The sequence below is a fragment of the Chrysemys picta genome, unplaced genomic scaffold (genome assembly GCF_011386835.1).
Source record: "Chrysemys picta bellii isolate R12L10 unplaced genomic scaffold, ASM1138683v2 scaf661, whole genome shotgun sequence".
Taxonomy (NCBI): domain Eukaryota; kingdom Metazoa; phylum Chordata; order Testudines; family Emydidae; genus Chrysemys; species Chrysemys picta.
In genome coordinates, this window is record NW_027053368.1 from 2,154 (window position 1) to 21,495 (window position 19,342).

A 19,342-nucleotide genomic window follows, 5' to 3' on the forward strand; every position below is an offset into this window, starting at 1 on the left:
GAGATGTTTGCAGCCCCAAGCAATTGTTTAGTCTACTTAGGCCTAGCACTGGCTCTGGGAGAAAGCACAGGGCAAGGACTAGTTAATATAAAACACTATCATATTTTTGTGGCTGACTGAGATGCATAAGTCCTTCTGTCCACCCCAATGCACCTTGTGATTTTGCTAAGCTTCCCATTTTCACTACAGCAAAGAGAAAATATTATAGGGTTTTTACTCAGTCCAGTGTTCCCCAAAGAAGTATGCTATCTAGTACCTAATATACACAATGCTATATTTCTGCAGGTGAGTATATATGTTAGTCACTTTTATATGTGGGTTAAATTGAGTGACTGATATTATTATTGTAACTGAACACTAATATTCTTATTTCAACAGGATTTTTCATTAAAAGAAAAATTTGTCAGTAGCTCAGAAAGTCAATATATGATTAGAGTGGCGGAAATTATTTGCTGTGTATTTAGCCTTTTGTTCTGTTTACAAATCAGCTACAAACTGATCCGGATTCCGGTGAATACATTTGTTTATCCTAACTATCTACAGAATAGTTTTGACAAGCCATTTTCAGCCTATCTGCTGTTCGCAAACTGCTTTCTTAGACTGTTCGCTCTTTGGGATTGGCCAACTATGGCTTTGTCTTCACTGATAAAAAAAAAAGTGTGTTCTTTGCATCAAGTTTTTACATCATAGTGAAGATAAGACACAAGTAATCTTTAGCCATGACGTAGCTGATTAGCTAGTCAAGGTCAGCCCGACGCCCTTCCCACCTGGGGTTTAGCTCGACTAGCTATATCGAGGTAAAAACTCCTGTGCATTGTCTCCACTAGGATTGTCCATTGAGATAGCTAACTCTCGATATAAAACCACACTTTTTTGTACAGTGAAGACAAAGCCTAAGTCCCATGGTACTTTTTCTGCTCCCTGATGGAATGAATGAAACATTTTAAACAGGAGATTAGCAAATGAGGAAAAGTGTTATATTATTTGTGTTCATGCATAAATACCTTTATTCACAAAGACTTGTATGAAGAGCAGCTATTCCCCAAACATTTATGTGAACAAAAGAAATGTGTGTGAACGTTTGCAAATCATGAATAAGAAGGGATCTAAATGCGGTAAAGGCAAACGTAGGTTCAGAATCCAAATGAATATTCATGAATATTGTTTCTGCCATGTCTAGCGGTATATTATAAGCTCTTTGGGGGCAGGGAGCATCTTTTTGTTTTAGCACAGTGGGGTCCTGGTCCATAACTGGAGCTTCTAGGTGCTACTGCAATACTACTACTAATTAATAATAGTAGCTGTAGCTAAAGAGTCATCATCACATTCTCCTCCTCCATCACCAGGAGATGTCATTGTTTCCATGAGGAATGAGTCATTTGCCATTACTTATGTCCAAATGTTTTTGAACTCACTGAACCCAAAACTGATTCATGAAAGATCTTCCATCAAGAACTCAGTGGCAGAAACCAGCGTAATCCATTGAGGTCAATCTGAATCTGGCCCGTACAGTTTAATAATCTTTTTTAAAGCAACTCAGTCATGTGCAAAGTGAACTTTGATTTACTTGTAAACCCCTTGCCTGGCAGTGGTTTGGGGTTCCCTGACAATGTAGTTGAGAAATGTGTATGTGCTATGCTAGGGTTGTAAACAATGAGCCGGGGAAACCATCCCCGGATCACTGCTGATCTATCTTACTAATGTAATTACAGGACAGAGAAAGAGAGGAAAAATGGCAGATGATAGGAAGGATGAAGCCAAGGCACCGCACTGGACTTCAAGTCAACTAACAGAGGCTTCTTCACACCCGCATTCCCCTGAAATTAAGGAGCAAGCTGGTGCAGGTGCCGGACTGGTCAGAAGTGCCAATGGATTTCCATACAGAGAGGATGAGGAAGCAGGATATGGTGAACGCGGGCAACAGGGCACATACTCTAGAACCAAAGAGAATGGGATCAATGGAGAGCTATCCACAGGAGACAGAGAAACAGCAGGTGACAAAACCAGACTCCGGCCCACCCTCCCTTTCTCCTATAATCTCTTGCTTTGAGGTCACTTTGGTCTGAAGGGGAACACGTTGCGTTTTCCCACGTGTGCAGTGCGAGCTCTCAGAGGGCAAAGCCCTGGTGTTTGCTTTTTATAAGTACTTCCTTTGCTATCCTTTTAATTGCTCCACTGCAAAAAAGAGACTTGTAACATAAAACTTTGGGCTTTGATGGGGTAGCCCAAACCCTTCATGACAGGGACCATGTTTTTTTCATCTGTGTAGGTACCGTGCTCACCATAGCAGGACCCTGATCCTAATTCAGGACAGCTGGCAATACGCTAATATAAACATTAAATAATTTATGACATTGGGCCTGGTTTCTGACTGGTGAAAGTCAGGTGTAAACCCCAAGTAGCTCCATGGATATTCTGGTGTAGGGGAGATGAGAGTCAGGCCTATTGTGATATCATGAAGCAAAAAAACCAATCAGTTGCTGTGTGATAATGCTCCCCTTTTCCTAGGGGAAATCCTGAAGTCTTTTCTCAGGGCCAGATTCTGCCACCATTCCATTGAGTAGTATCTTACTGAAATCAGTGAGATTACTCATGGAGAAAGGGACTACTCACATTAGTAAGGGTGCCATATTCTGGCCCTCTTGTGTTTTTTCTGACTTTATACAGGCATATCTCCCCTTGCAATCATCGGGAGTGTCATTGGTGTGTAAATTGGATAAGGACTTTAGGATTCAGCCTGATGAAAAAAAATCTGATTGTATCAAAATTAATGAAATATGCAAGATGGGCATCTTATTTTAGAAGCAAACAGCAATCTTTCCTTTGCAAAACTCACAGTTTAAGCCCTAAATGCACAATGCAAGGGAGTTTCTCTCTTTTACAGGCACTGCTGCCCTCAATGCATCCATCCATGCATGCTAAGAAGATCATTTTAGTACCATTTACTGGCTGTTGACAGCACTTTATGCCACCCATAATTTCTCAGCAATTGGACAGTTTTTAATCTCCAGACCCTAAAGTAGTTTCATAAGAGATTGTGCTGGAAATGATAGGTCTGTTAAAATATATAGATTTAAATGTTGAAAAATTATCCTTGTGGTTAGCAACAACTCAAAAGCCCAGCGATAAAGTAAACCTGATGTGCAAGCACTAGTGCAGACATGTTCTTGGTTGTCCTTTGGGTAGAAGGATCCCTTTCCCTTCCCAGTAATCTAATTTCCTTCTATACTTAGCGACAAATAGTCATATGTAGTCAGGGCCAGATTTCCAGTTAGGCACAGTAGACACGTGCCTAGGGGTGCCTGCGTTCTAGGGGCACCTGACCTCTCTAAAACGGTGTGCAACACAAAGGTCAGCTGTAGGCAGGGGGGGCACTAAAGATGCTGTGCCTAGGGGTGTGTAAGGTGAAAATCTGTCCCTGTATATAATGCTTTTTTAATCACCCACACTCTCCGCTCATTGTATTTTATTATTATATTGTATGCTTGGCACTTTACAACAAGTACTAGAGGAAGGATGGTCCAGTGGTTACAGAGCTAGCCTGGGACACAGAATTGTAAAAATGTAGGGCTGGAAGGGACCTCAAAATGTCCTCTACTCCAGCTCCCTGCACTGAGGCAGGTCGATGATCCCTGACAGGTGTTTGTCGAACCTGTTCTTAAAAACCTCCAGTGATGGGGATTCCACAACCTCCCTTGGAAGCCTGTTCCAGTGCTTAACCATCCTTATAGTTGGATAGTTTTTCCTAAGATCTAACCTAACTCTCCCTTGCTGCAAGTTAAGCTGATTATTTGTTGTCCTACCCTTGGCGAACATGGAGAACAATTAATCATCAGCCCTTTATAACAACATTATACCTATTTGAAGGCTGTTGTCAAAGGCTCTCTCGGTCTTCTCTTCTGTAGGCTAAACATGTCATATTCTTTCAGCCTTTCCTGATAGGTCATGTTTTCTTGGGAGGTCAGGGTTCAGTTCCCTGCTCTGCCATAGACTCCCTGTGTGACCTGGGGGAAGTCACTTAATTTCTCTGGGCCTCAGTTCCCCATCTGTACAATGGGGATAATACCATTGCCCTACCTCACTGGAGGGTTGTGAGGATAAATACAACGCTACAGTGATGGGAGCCATATAAGTACCTAAGATAGGCCTTATAATCTACTTGTACAGTGTCCAGATGGGGAATGAGATGGGATGAGTCTCTGGCAGTGCACAGCAGCAAACATCTTGCTAATTCCGTGATTTCTCTTATATTTTAGGTAATGCTTTCAGAGGCAAGGGGTTGGCCAATAAGGCATTTATAGTTGAAGCAGTGTAGTCCAATGGTGGGGGCATTACACTAGGGGGTCGGAGACCGGGGTTCAAGTCTTGGCTCTGCTACTAATCTGTGTGAGGTTAGCTGGGCCTCTTTACTTCCCTGCACCTCTATTTACCCTCCCACGCTTTGTCTATCTAGGTATTTACTTTGCAAGCTCTCTGTGGCAGGGACTGACTCTTGTTACATGTATCTACAATTTCTAGCACAATGGAGCCCTGAGCTCAGTCAGGCCTTCTAGGTGCTACTTTAATACAAATAATTAATAATAACCTAAAATACAACACTTCTAAGAACTTATAGTTGAAAGTGTACAGGGAGCCAAGGTAAAGCAATATAATTAAACCAAACTGGGGCTTCAAATTTATTTATCGTGTTTTTCCCTGGGGCAACCACAGTAACACATACCAGAAGAAACCCTGGCTGTGCTGTCTTCATGCTGTAGTCTATAAGTACAGAACAAAAAAATACCTGAATGGAAGCATAAGTACAAACAGGGCCTCTCTTCTGGTCACTAGACACTTGCCTGATCCTTTCTGATAAGAGCTCATTTCCATTTTAAGGCTTTCAGCCTAACTAGGCTCACCTGCCTCTGATTAACTCAGGTGCCAGTAAGAAATTGAGATGTAGACCCCAAACACCCGTGACACTGCCTGGCATGGTGTGGCCTCCCTCTGCCATGGCTCTCCTCCACTCCTGCACTACCCCCCCCATCACAGAGCTCATGCTGTAAAACTCAAGGGCTGAGAGGAAAGCCAGCATTAGCGGTAGTCAGCTCAGACAAAGGCACCTCACCCAACTCTGAAACTGAAGGGGGAAATAACCGTTATCACTGAAGCATGTAGAATACCTCACCGCAAGTGACATTCTTAGGGTTGCGCCGTTAAAATTTTACTGTTGTGTCTCTCTTTCAGCATCTGCCTAAGATTCACTGAGCCTGACCTCAATTTTGGAATCCCCTCTGTCAGCCTGTTGCAGTGGCTTTGATTAATCTCCCTTGGTATCGTACTGGTAATGGCTGAGTTACAGAGCAGGATCTTTGTCCCCCTTGTAAATGGAAACAAAATCCATGGAGGGGAATTTCAGTGAGGGTACTGCAGTGGGGTAGACTCAGGGCCTGATCTTGCCCCCCATTTAAGTCAGTGGCATAAGACTGAGTGGGGCAGGATCCAACTTTAGGTTGTGGAATAGTCCTTAGAAAGTCATTCTTGGTGTCGTTTTGTTGTATAAAGTGTAAGGAAGGTCAGTAGCATAGCAGATTCCTTGTATATAAAGGTGTCCACTTCGGCCTTCTTTGTTTTCTCCCATTTAACATGTGCTTCATTGATACTGTATAGTGCTTATTTTGTAATCAGAAAGTCATGCAATACTAAGCTACATCTACACTACAGCCAGGATCAACATTCTGAGATTGATCCACCGGTGGTCGATTTAGTGGGTCTAGTGAAGACCCTCCAAATCGACAGCAGATCGCTCTCCAGTCGACCCCTGTACTCTACCCCTGACAAAAAGTGTAAGGTAAATTGACGGGACCCCCCACAGTGTAGACCCCACAGTAACTCAACCTAAGATGTGTCGACTCCAGCTACGTTATTCGTGTAGCTGGAGTTGCGTAGCGTAGGTCGACTTACCGCTGTAATGTGGACATAGCCTTAAAATTCTACGTATATTACATCTGTACAGATACCTTTATCAACCAAATTTGTAATCTAAAGAAAGAATGAAATCAGGCTTGGTTGGCAAGCTGCCTTGTTGAGAGGAGAGATCATGATGATGAGATACTGTGAAAGTCAGATGTTCTGGCACTCCAAGAGCACCAATTATCCCACTCGTAGCCAGCACAGAGTGCAAGTGTTGGCAGTGATATTTTATGAATTATTTCTATAAAATGAATGTATTCTTTCATTATCAGTTATTGAGAATAGAATAGATCCAGAGATCCCTGATTTATATATATTCCTGGAACACCCAAAATACTCATATAAATCAGTAAGTGTGTGTGTGTGTGCACATACCCCATTAATTTCAATGAATATATTGGGTGCTCCAGGAAATATATTGGGCGCTCCATGAATACAGGATCAGAACTGTAGCTCTCATGAAGCCAACTGTTATGTGAAATATGTGTTCTAAAGGGAGTATTACTGTATAAACTTCATAAATATGTACTTCACTGTTGAGTGGACTGACTTCAGTGGGCTTTGAATCAGTATCTGCACAGTCCTGAATAATCTTGGAGTGTCTTCGCCCAGCATGCACTTGACTCATTGTAAAATCTGCGATAGTAGCACTTTGGTCACTGAAAAATCTTGGTCAGGAATTTGGAAGGGATAGCTCTGGAATCCTATCGATGCCTCACAACACCTTCAGTAGGTTATTAATTCAAAATCCAACACATATTTAACTTGCAAAGGACTTTAAATGATCAGGCTTGTTTAGTATGTTTAAAATGTATTTGTTATTGAATTTCTTTTTTATTCAGTAATGTGATGACTAATCTGGCCAATTTATATAATTGGAGGTAAAAATAGCTGGATTAATTGTAAAATCTTTTCCTTATAAGCTGTTTTAATGTGTCGTTATGTATAATGACTCAGTTAATTGAGCTCTTTCTTCATGATATACCTAAAGTAGGGCTATAACGTAGGGGGTTTGGATTGCTCATGTAGTTACCTGTAGTTACTTTTTTTAACAATTTGAGAGAGTTCCCAGAATGACATTATCAGAGCCACAGGATAGTGGCCTGGGCCGGGGTACTTTGTTGTCTTATCCCATGTCAGAGAACAAATGGCTGTTTGCCAATGTGCCAAATGCTGGTCCTGACAGACTGACAAACATTCGGGGAGAGGACAGTCTGCTGAAAAATTACAGCAGAGACCATAGCCCAACAGTGAGACAAGTGACTAGCCCAGCCTCCCTCTCCAGAAAATATAAATCCACCGGAGAGGTGTATGGGAGGGAGTACATGATAGATGGTTAGGCTCTGCGGTGGGGGGTTTATGGTGTTTTGGTGGGGCCCAGAGATTGGTAAAATATGGGCAGTAGGTGACACAGGAGGAGAAGGGGAATGTAGAACTATTAGGGGAAATTGGGGAGGTAACGGGAGGGAGTGAACTTGGGGGTCGAGCGGAGAGTGAGGCTGAATGGAAGGATTGGGAGGGATACAGGGCTTGTGGTAAGGGAATGGAGAGATGAGCATAAAAGAAAGGGAGAGAGAAAGAGTTTGGTGGCAGAGCGAGTGGGCAAGGAAGAGGCAGAAAACAGTAGAGAAACAGAAGAGACACACGCAAAAAGGAAGAAGTGACAGTAAAAAGAAAGTGATGAAATAACATCTGCCCTGCTAGAAACAATGAGCACTGCCTCAGGGGAGCTAATTCAGGGCAGTGAGGGGAGAATGGCCTGAAAAGAAACCTGGGGAGAAGCAAGTCCTGTTACCGAACTTCCTGATTGGGCTGTTCGTTTTATAGAGCGGTGATCACTGCTGCATGGAGACATTTAAGAAATATGTTTACAAAACTCCTCCCTGACCCATTAGTCTGTAAACAGGCATTAACTCTCTCCAGAGAAGCAGCTGGGGATCCTGCACCGAAGGGCCGTCGTGGAACAGTTACTAAATCTGAGGAACAGAAGCAGTGTGTACCTGCAAGTTGGCTTTGAGACTCTCATTTCCCAAGGAGAGAGACGGTGATCGAGAGCACGCTCACGCCCACTTTAACCACCATACAGTATCACACGGACAAAGCCCCCCGATCCATACTACTGTTTTCCTGCACACTGCCCTCGGTTGCTTAGGCTTCACAATTCACAGATGTCAGGCCTCCTGGCTGAGGAGTCTGGCCAGGGCTGGTCTCATCCACAACCCCCAGGAAAGGCACCTGTAGCCATTTCAGCATTCTAAGGGCCCGCTGCCCGTGGCAGCGAATACTCCATGCCGGGAATCAAGGCTGGGTCTCCCCCAGGGCAGCACTCCAGGGGTACATCTACACAGCCTGCAGCAGCGAACCTCCCAGCCCATCAATGGACTCAGTCTCCCGGGGCTCACGCTTCACTCTAAAACCAGCTGTGTAGATGCTCAAAAGCTTGTATACTCAGCCACTTTTACAGCTGTCGTGGGCTGCGTAGACATACTGTGAGGACACTGAACCACCGGTCGGCCTGGTAATACTGTACTCCTGGGGTCAGAAAGAATATCACCGCAATAAAACTAAGTAACGTACAATGTAGGTTCTCATGTCGGTGTCTGGCCCCTGCACTCCCTCGTTATAGACACTGTAATCTTCCTCCAGGCAATGCTGAGAGACCGCACTGCCACGTGGAGTCTGAGCCCAGTCAAGTGGAACAATTGTGCGCAATTGCTTGTGCTGACTCTGCAGCACAGGGGGTGATTCAGAGACTTGCTCAAGTTCACTAGCACTTAGTACTCAGCTGGGGCCTGACCCAGCTCCCACTGAAAACCAGTGGGGAAACCTTCCATTGACTTTAATGGGAGCTGGACCAGGCCAGCAGCCCCAAAGAGAGCCAGAGCACCCTCTCCCCACTTTGACTCTGGCACCTCTGCAAACCTGCTTCCAAAAGCTGCTGCATTTGTCAAGCCTAATTGGGAGAGTCTGGGGGCTGAACTGCAGCCTCATGAGCACGGTAGGATCTGTATACCAACTTCCCTCGCACTGAAATGGCCTCAGCCTGGTAATCAATTTGTCCTTGATACATTCATACTTTTTCCCCTCTGATCCCTTCCCTAATTTAATCTTCCTTTCTCCTACCCCGTCTCTCTCTCTCTGACATGCACACACACTAATCATGATACTTCCACAGCACCAGCAAGCAAGCAAACGGGGCTTTTGTTGGCAGGCTCCCAGCCCTCCATTTGCCAGGTCACCCTGCCCCTCCACAAGAGGGGTCTCTCTAGCTCTGTCTCTTGCAACTGTCTTGCTCATCCTCTGAGGCCAACAGCAGAGCTCCTTAGTGGTGCCAAGACCATTTGTACTGTGAATAGCTACCTGTCTCCCTCCTCAAACCCCTCTGCTCGTCACCTGAGCTCAAATGACCAAGGAGCAGTAGAGCTGACGATGCTCTTACTCAGCATCTCCTGTGCAGGGCATACTGCCAAGTCACTTGGCTGATTCTTCACTTGCATAAAGAAGGCTGAGAATTTTATAATGATTATTTTTAAGTTGTATCACCGCAGCAGCCAGGGCCTAGTGCAGTTGGCCTAGTCAGAGATGTCCTTTGTGCTACGTGCCACAAAACACATAGGAAAATACCATCTCCCACCCTGAACTTGCAATCTAAGTTAGGGCAAGATACACAACAGGTGGGGAAGGGGAAAGGGTACAAGGATACCAGAAATTAGAAAAACTAATATAAACCAGCCGTGGCGCTGGTTCAGGAAAGCAACCCTAATCCAGAAGGGCACGTAAGCATGTGCTCAGCTTTAACTATGTGGTTAAGTCCCTTTGGAGTCAAAGTTAAGCAGGTGTTTAAATGCCCTTCCTGAATCAGGGGCCATGTGCATAAGTTGGTGGTGAACAAAATGTCCTCTCAGCCTATTATGGCCATTTTAGCTTATTTAGCATTCGCAACATGCCGCTGAGAGAAGCTGAGGCTGGAGCGACTTGTCAGTTCTCCATCAGACGTTGCTAAATTGATGGCTGCCGGTGGCTCCAAACGACACAGCTGGCTCAAGCAGGAAAGATAGCTGTCATGACGCACCCTCACTCCCACTGTACCAAAGGCAGTGTCTCTCATTCAAGCAGAACGAAACCTGTTTGCTTGGCAGCATGGCAAAAACGTAGGCGTGCATTACAAAGTTCAGCAGGGAGGGATGATGGCAAGGGGTCTTTAGATTATCATTATCATCTTGGTCCATGCTAGGGTATAATCTCCCATCCAAGTGCAGATCTGAGGCCAGAGGATTTGTCTGATGGTCAATTAAACAAGCATAAAGCTTTGCTTTGCAGTGGTTCTGACAGTTCTTGTTGTAATGGGAGTTAAAATAGCTAGGTGGGTGAAATTTTGCAGGTTTTCCTTTATGACTCCTTCCAAAGCAGCAGGTAAATTCATCCCTGGGGTAACTCCACTGGCTGACTGTGCCCCAAGAGGGTTTAGTGTATATTGCTTACCTCATTTTAAAGTTTCCGTGTCCTTTGCTAGCAGCCTCAGGCAGTTATGAGCTTTGTGGTCCCTGAAGATCCTGGTGCAGGGAAGCTCTGCCAATGTTTACCACTACCCCTGGGCAGGGGCCTTGGACCAGGCCCTGCAGCTTGGGGAGTTGCCAGCCTGGAGCTCGCGTGCTCCTCTAGCTCTTCCCAGCCCTGCTTCACTCCTAGTGCCCTTTCTGCAGGCAGCAAGGCCCTGCTCTCCTAGCCTGGAGAGAGACTTCTTTTGGGCCTCTGCCTCACAGCCTTTTTATACAGGCCAGCTGTGGCCTGATTGGGATGTGGCCCAGCTGCGGCCATTTCCCCCATCAGCCCAGTTTAGCAGTTCTCAGCCACAACCTTCTCCCAGGGCTGACTTGAACCCTTTTTCCGCTGGAGTGCGGGGAGCCGCCCCACTACATGCCCCTATCCACACTGGACCCGGACCTCTTCAGGATCAATCAACTGTGTGTGAAGCTAGTTACATGCTGTCTGAGGTTTATTAGGGTTACCATTCGTCTGGATTCCCCCGGACATGTCCGGCTTTTTGAGCTAAAAATAGCGTCCGGGGGGAATTTGTAAATGTCCGGACTACCCCCTCCCTCCCCTCCCCCCCCCCCCCCCCTCCGCATGCAGAGCGCGCGCAGCTAACAGGGCAGCCGGCCGGTTGGTGCCACTTACATGGGGCTCCGACAGCCAGAGAGAGCCCCTCCTCCCCCCTGCAGCAGAGATCACTCCCTCCATCCCTGCATTCGCAGATCGCCTCCGGCAGTCGGGAGCTCCTCCCCCGCTCCTCTTCCACTGCTGCCCAGCGTGTCGGGACGAATGGCTCAGGCCGTTCCTGAGCAAGTTCACAGAGACATTAGGCGAAGAAAGGCCAACAACAAGGGGGCCAGGGGGTCGGAGAAGGGGCAGGGAGGTTCTGGAGGGGGCAGTCAAGAGACGGGGGGGGTCGGGAGTTTTGGGGGGGGCTTTCTGGGGGTGGGGGTGTGGATAAGGTTTTGGGCAGTCAGGGTACAGGTAGGGGGTAGGGTCCTGGGGGGCATTTAGGGGGGAGGTCTTAGGAGAGGGCAGTCAGGGGACAAGAGGCAGGGAGGCTTAGGTAGGGGGTGGAGTCCTGGGGGGCAGTTAGGGGCAGGGGTCCCAGGAGGGGTCAGTCAGGGGACAAGGAGCCGGGGGAGGGTTGGGGGTTCTGAGGGGGGAAGTGGGAGGGGCAGAGGCGGGGCTAGGGCAGGATGGGGCGGGGGCGGGCTCCTCCCATCCTCTTTTTTGCTTGCTGAAATATGGTAACCCTAGCTTTATATGCTACAGACTGTCAGATTAAACAAACTCAGAATTTGACCCAATGTTGCTTTTATTATTGCCTTGGCATATCGTTTTAAATCAAAGAAATTGGCTGATAACCCATTTCCCCTTCATTTGCCATACAGGATCCTCTTTATTGAATCAGGATCATAAATTATTTCTCATGGTCCCTTTACATTGGTTTTAATCTTCTCTGATCCTTTTTTATTTAGGGATGGGCGTTGATTGTACTAAGCCGCGGGCTGGGAAACAGCATTGTAAATAGTCAGGGATCAATCTGGGTCAGGGATAATGACCTAGCAGGGCATACTCCTTAATGAGTCCAGTCTCGTGTGGACAGTGCCAGCACAGAGAGACAGTACAGAAAACATGAACAGGACAGAAACCTCGGAAGGGAGAAGAATTTGCTCTAAAACAAACTCAATTCCTTGTGACTTTGGAGTCTTCCATGGGATTCCAATCATTTGTAGGCAAAATTCTGATGGAATCTGCTCTGCTGGATCTACCCTCTGTGCATGCGTATAAATATGCAACATCATTCCTTGCAATCAGTAAGAGAAGGACGGCTGCCTTAATGCAGTTAGGGTAGTACTTTGGGAATTAATGCTCAGAGCCGATTAGCTGTGTAGCTGGTGCTGCATTGCAGGGCTAGTTGCTTAAGCAGTGGTAGTGTGAGCCTTAAGGGGAAAAGGGCATTCTACTACTGCATTTACATGTTACCGTACCTCTAATGGGAAGTGTCAGAATTATGCTGCATTGACAGAAAATGATTTTCAGTCACTGAAACAAGGGATAACAATAAACCATGTGTTGGGCATTAATGTCAATGTTACCTTTTAACCTAAATGCAAGATGGTTTGTGTGGCATTCTTTTATATTTTTTTTTTAAAAAGCTTGCAGGAAACTATCTATGCAGGATAGTGAAATGGAACTTTAAGGGTCAAATAGTCTGCTCAGGTAAATGGCTGCAATTCCAGTAACTTCAATGGCAGTTCATCCATTTGCATCAGCAGACAGTTTGGCCCTAGAAATCTGTTTGTTTAAATAAATTAAAATTCACTGAGGTTCAGAAAAGTAAGTGTAAAAGCAAGATGTTGGTTTCCCATATTTAATCTCCCTCAATGGATTAAATATCAAATTCTGTAACAGATTTGCTGTTTTGAAGTCAAAGCATTTTTTCCTTTGTGATTACTGAAGGCTGGTCTTTGTATAGAAAAATATAGCTGTTTTCTTATATATTAATGACACCTTTAGCTAGCGTGAATCAACACAGTTCTGTTGAAGTCCACGGAACTGTGCTGATTTGCATTTGCTGAGGGTCTGGCACGAAGTGTTTTTGGTATCACGCTTCAGCTGGAAATTGTGTTGATGATGCATCAGACAGAATAGCATACAGCTTGTTTTTCCTGCATTCATATTGGCTCTGGAGTGCTGGCAATAGTAAAAATTTTGTTGCAGACAGTAAACTTAAGAAGATATGACTCAGAAGACACAGGGAGCAAAATATGTACAATAATGAGCAGCCATTTTTAAAGCATCACTTTATTTAATTTTTATTTGACCTTTGTATTTTAAGGAGATGGTAAAGGAACTAACCCTGTGATGTTCTGTTTTGCAGCCAATAGACAACGTTCTGGGGGCGTTTGATTAATGAACTTACATTGTGTGTGTTTGGGGAGATGGGAGGCGTGGTTAATTAAAGCTTTTCAAGATGGTTCCTGGCACACAGGATGAGTGGTCTTTTGTGTATTTGGCCACTTGTGTGCCTTCAGATTTGGAGTTTCTGCTGTACAATCTTAAAATAACTGTTAAAGAGTCTGACTGATCAGGGAAACACACAGTAAGGGCAGTGAAGCTGAAACACACACTGAGGAGAGCCAATAGAAGATGATGGAATCAAACCAAGGAGAACTGTGATCACAAGGAGTTCAAGTTGAACGAGAGGGTAACTCACTTGAGAGCAGAATTGGAGACCTAGAATTGAAGAAATACAACTGGTGAGAAAGAAAGGAAGGGAGATTCTGATATAGGAGGTGGGATGAACTAAACAACAGAACAAAAGAGAGGAAGTGGAACCAGGAGTGGAGCCAGGATATATATAAGAGAGAGAAAGGGAAGAAGTGGCTGGTGAAAAGCAGACACTGGGAAAGGAGGTAGGGTGTGGGAGATGTAGAGGTCGGCAGGAACAGACTAAAGAGGAATGTGACTTCAGGAAAGGAGATCAGTAGACCAGGAGATGAATCTAGCAAGAGAGACAGACAGAAAGTCAGAATTTGGGGAGAATGGAGGAGATTTTACCAGAATGATTAATTAGGTTTTTAGACATTGATCCCACATATGAAGATTATTGAGATCATAAGGAGAGAAAGTTAAGGTCAAGATTCTTTCTTCAGGGAATCAAAGTCTGTCAGCCTCAGGAAGTAAACTTCAAGGCATCCAATAAAACCCCTTGATACTTTCACCGAAGTCAATTGCAAAATATTTAATTTATCGATAAGGGCCAAGAACTCTGAAGAGCAGCGTAATTCACGTCGACACCTCCATCAAATGCGAGACACAATATCATCCTTTTATAAATGCTATATTGTATGAAAATTGTTACATTGTTTACATCAATGTCTAAACCGTGTGATGGGCAGTATCCCACACAGTCTAACCCAAAAGGGCTGGTTCTCCACCAGGTTCATCTTGCAAATAAAGTCAAAAGCCTTGGAGAAGTCATCCAGTGCCTCCCATTAAATACTGTAAAATAAAACATGGGGTGCAAAAAAGATTCACCATTGCCCTGCACCTTGTGCCGTCAAATAGTTAAAGTGTTGATAATGGAGGGGAGGTTTGTTGTGGTGCTGTTTATTAAAAAAAAAAAAAAAAAGTTCTGGCCTGGGTGGCTAACTTGAAACCCTACATTCCTATTATTTGCCTTTCACATCCTCCTGCCAATTATTGTGGATGTTACTGACATCAAAATCAAGGACCTACTTATAGATAAATATCTGCTCCCACTAAATCCATTTGAGAGCAAATATGTGAATTCTGTAAAGTTATGTTAATTTAAAAAAAAATTAAACTTGATCATGTAATATGAGGGAAATGTCTGGTTTTGTGTTGTATGAGTAATTTGTACTCTTTTTGAATGCTACTCTACATTTGTTGTTTCAATATAACATCAGAACAAAGGGGCATATTCTCAGTTGGTGTGTATCAGCATAGCTCCAGTGATTTCCCCAGAGCTATGCCCATTCTATACCAGCTGAGAATATGGCCCATTGTTTTAAAAAAGTAGAAGCAAAAAAGCATTCTTCATCACAAGGTCGGGGAAATAACTCTTCCAGCAATAGGACTAAAATAAACCATGACATTCTAGGATTTTTTTCATAAGCACCATTACAGGGGTGTTTCTTTTGTGTGCTCGTCTGGTTGTTGTTTTTATGAGAGTCCTGGACTGGGAGTCAGGAGGTCTGTGTTTTATTCCTGGATCTGCCATTGATTCTCCGAGTTAGGCAAGTCACTCACTGTAAAATTTTCAGAAGTGGCCACTGGTTTCAAATGCCTTGATTTTTGGGTGCTCAGCTTGAGATGCCTTGTGGCATGGTCTTCAGAGACGCGGAGCACCTGACCTGCTGATTCCATTGCCTCCGCTTTGAGTGCTGGGTACTCAGCACTAATGAAAATCAAAGTGTCTCTCTCAAAAACTGAGGTGTTCAGAATCATTGGCCTCTTTTGTCCTTAATCTTCCTGTACCTCTGTTCCCTTACCTGTAAAATTGGGGTATTCTGTGATCTATGGATGAAAAGGGCTAAGTATTATACACCCAGAGACAAAAGATAAATGGGTAAAACTGCCCTTTACATGATCTTAACTTTCCTTTTGCTAGCCTGTGGCATAAGACTGGTGAATTCTTAATTTCAATGTTTAATTCTCTCCTTCCTGCCTGTGGCATTTTTTTTCCTGATGTCTTCCCTCTGCTGGAGGAATTGATAGGCTTTCGCTTTTTTCTGTAGAACAGGACATCATCTGTCACATAGCTAATTCCAAATATCACTCGTTTTTGAGGGGGGAAATAGCCTTTAAAATTAATTAACTGGCAAAACACTTGTGCTAACATCAGTCCTTTTGGGCAAGGCTTGGAGCAGTGACTGCTGAAGAGAGAATGCCTGTGAGGGTGGCTTCCTGAAGACCAGGAGGTTAAAGGCAGAAGGACTGCAGCTGAAAGGAGAGTCCCTTATTCAGAATTCCAGCAGTGCAGTTAGTCTGTGAGGTTTTTTGAGTGTTGCTTTTTAATCTGAATATACAGGGATGCTGAATTCCCAACAGGGCAAAGTCAGTTGTCATAGGAACTGAGCACAGTTGCAGAGATTACTGGAGGAGTGAGGCTGCAGGCACTCCAAAACTGGAGGAGGAGGAGGCGACAGGGGATTACATCCCAGGAGGAGCACCTTCTCACTAAACCCATTTACTGTGGGTTATCATAGGGGAGAGGATATTGCCCTTAATGTGGAAAAAACCCAAGTGTCTGGAGTCCGATATTTATCCACAGCACATGCAGTCCAGCACGCAGCTACACCCCACTGATATGTCTAACCACTTAGCTCAATGGACCACCCCTCTTGGAAGGAGAGGCTAGTTCAGACTCTACACAGGGTCAGTTCTTGGCTGCTCTGGTGACACTGCAGCCAGGGATGTCCATTAGCATGTCGTGTTTATCATGATGTGGACGCTTGATAACTAGGAAATAGACTGAGGCAGACCCCCAGTTTATTTGTCACAGGCCACCAAACAGGTAATTGCCTCCAATCACCACCATCTGGGTCAAGACTAAATCAGTGAGCTAAAGGTGAAAGGCCGGTAGCCTATTTCCATCCCCCTGATTCGTCCTCTTCCCTGGTCTGTTGCCTCACTGTGTTTGAAGCCTCGAGGATGATTGAATGCCATGTTGTATTTTCACATATTGCAGGGTTGCTGGATGGAGTTGCAATAACTTATTTTGTAGCCATCAGCTAGCAGGTGAAAACATGGGGCCAGATCCTCAACTGGTTAGATCGGCATCGCTCCTTTCAAGTCAGCAGAGCTAGGCTACTTCACAGCAACTGCGATCTGGCCTGTGATTCCTATTTCCTGTCTGTAAATGCTCCTACCAAAAAAGTCTTTAGGTGAAATCCTGATCTTTTTTCACTATTTACTCAGTCTTTACTCAGGCAAAACTCCCACTGACTTCAGAGGGAGCTCAGCCTGAGTCAAGACTTCAGGCTTAGGCCCTGGGTGGATGTCTAGTAACCAGGGCTGGCTCTGGCTTTTTTGCCGCCCTAGGCAAAAAAGCCACCCGCCTCCCCCGCCTCCCCCCCCCCCCCCCCCCGAACGGCAGCTGCGGGCCCACAATCCCCGACCGGACAGAGTGCCGGGGGGAGGGCAGAGAGCCCAGCTGGGGCTCTCCGCTCTCCCCGACGGCCAGAGCGCCGCCGGAGAGCAAATTGCAAATTGTCAGCATGAATTCTCCTTCACTTTAATCCAAACCACTGTTAATTTCTTGTTGGTGGCATTGTGAATGCATATGCTATCTGATACAGGCCTCTGTCTCTTTCCGTAGAAGATCAATTTCTTTCCTAACCTTCCCTCCTAACATCCCTCTCTTCCAGTTTCTTCCTAGAGCATTCATCGTGCCTTGCAGCAGATTAAATTTAAACTTCTGCACGTACCATAAACAGGTCATATTTGTATAGAAGCTACATGGAATAGTCCACTGGTACTGCAAGCTCAAGATCCATTTTCATCATACTAGTATAAGATAGACTTGAGGATAGAAAGAATAACCAGAGATGATTCCTCTCTTATATGAGGAGCCTAAGACCGCACACTGATGGCATCAGAGTGATCTGAAACGCTGCTTGCATATGGGAAGATCCACCTCTCAGCATCTGTGCTACATCCCTGCTTTTAAACAGTCTCTTGGAGGAAACCTTTCAGTGTCCCAGACCCCCAAGGGGTCTCACTCTTCCTTCAGGGTAGGCCACGTGAAGGGGTGCTGGAACAATTCATATCATATCATATTCATATCACTGAACCAAACTGTAAACCTTGTCTATGATGGAAACGCCAGGCCTCTGAGACTAGGTCGCTTAACTCGGAACTGCCCTATACGGACTTCTCCAAAGACAAGGTCCAGCTGCAGCCGCTCCTGGCTTTCCTGCCCAAGGTGGTCTCACAGTTTCATACGGGCCAGGACATTTACTTACCTGTCTTTTTTCCAACGCTGCATAAGTCAGATGAGGACCACAGGTTGCATTCCCTAGACGTCAGGAGGGCGCTAGCCTTCTACATTGAAAGGACCAAGCCATTCCGCCATTTGACGCAATTGTTCGGCACGGTGACTGACAGGACGAAAGGTTGTCCAGTGTCCACTCAAAGAATTTCTTCTTATATCACTGCCTGCATACTTTGCTGTTACGATCAGGCAAAGGTGCCCCCTCCAGCGATTGTAACCACGCACTCAACCAGGGCACAAGCCTCTTCAGCAGCTTTCCTAGCGCAGGTGCCTATTCAGGACATCTGTAGGGCGGCCACCTGCTCATCCATCCACATGTTCACATCCTATTACGCACTTATCCACAGTTTCTGCAGTAAAGAAATTAACATTGGCTTTGTCCCAGCATTTTTTTAGACTCAGGTGACTGTGGAAGGCAGGCAGCCATATCTCTAGTTCTCAGAAGAAACTCAGTCTTGTTGAAGGAAAAACACGGAGAAAAAATGATTATTTTAGAAACCTTTTGGAATGTTCATTTAAACTTTAAAGGTGATAGTAGGTCAACTGTAAATCTAGTAGCCTGCATTACTTGCCTGCGAAAGCAGTTGCTGTAAAGTTATGTGCAGGGCATTGACTTAAATATACGCCCTCTCCACCTGCTCACCCATGCTAAAGGAAATGATATCTGGTGTGCTATCATCCTTGCTCTCACTGGATGCTCCATGATGTCATCATCGTTGGACACTGATGGGTTGCATTTAATTTGTAGTAAAGCAATTGGCATCCACAGCAACATTGAATTTTATGGGTACATAGTGGAAATGCTTGTATTGGTAAGACTCTGAGGGCAAGTCTGGGCCCTGCATATAGTGGGCCTGAAACTGCAAGGCATTGAGTCTGCTATGATTTCAGTTGGCTTCAGTGCATGTGAGGGCACTCAGCACCATGTAGAATGGCCCTCAATGTCTGAAAGTAATTCCCACCTGCTGACAGGAATACCTGGGAAATACAGTGACTATGGCTGTAAGTAGAAAGGAATCTGGATGTTAATGAGCCAGGGAGTGTAGATAGATATGCAGATGTGAAACCCACAACTTTTCTCTGAATTTTATTTTATTGATTGATTGTATTTCGGTCACAGCTAGAAGCCCCAGTCAGGAACCATGACCCCACTGTGCTAGCTACTGTACTAACACAGAACAAAAAGACAGTCCCTGTCCCAAACTGTTTACAATCTATGTATAAGACAAGAGGAAACAGCTGGATAGAGACAGATGGGGAAGTACAAAGAAACAATGAGACAATATTGGTCAGCACACGAGAAGCCAAATCATTCTCAAATATTTTGTA

At 45.0% G+C, this 19,342-nt stretch overlaps 1 protein-coding gene across 4 annotated transcripts in view; it reads left to right on the top strand.

The window, feature by feature from the left end:
* Window positions 1-1,230: 1,230 nt before the first annotated feature.
* The window catches only part of LOC135972103 (microtubule-associated protein 2-like), a 29,232-nt gene continuing 11,120 nt past the window's right edge, over window positions 1,231-19,342 (top strand). Inside the window, exon 1 of one of the 4 annotated variants that reach the window (XM_065579679.1) lies at window positions 1,231-1,990. In XM_065579679.1, the coding sequence (XP_065435751.1) occupies window positions 1,733-1,990 (258 nt within the window). In that variant the 5' untranslated portion in view covers window positions 1,231-1,732. Of the gene's footprint in view, window positions 1,995-19,342 lie in introns of all 4 variants that reach the window. The other 3 variants (XM_065579678.1, XM_065579681.1, XM_065579680.1) reach the window with 3 other exon arrangements.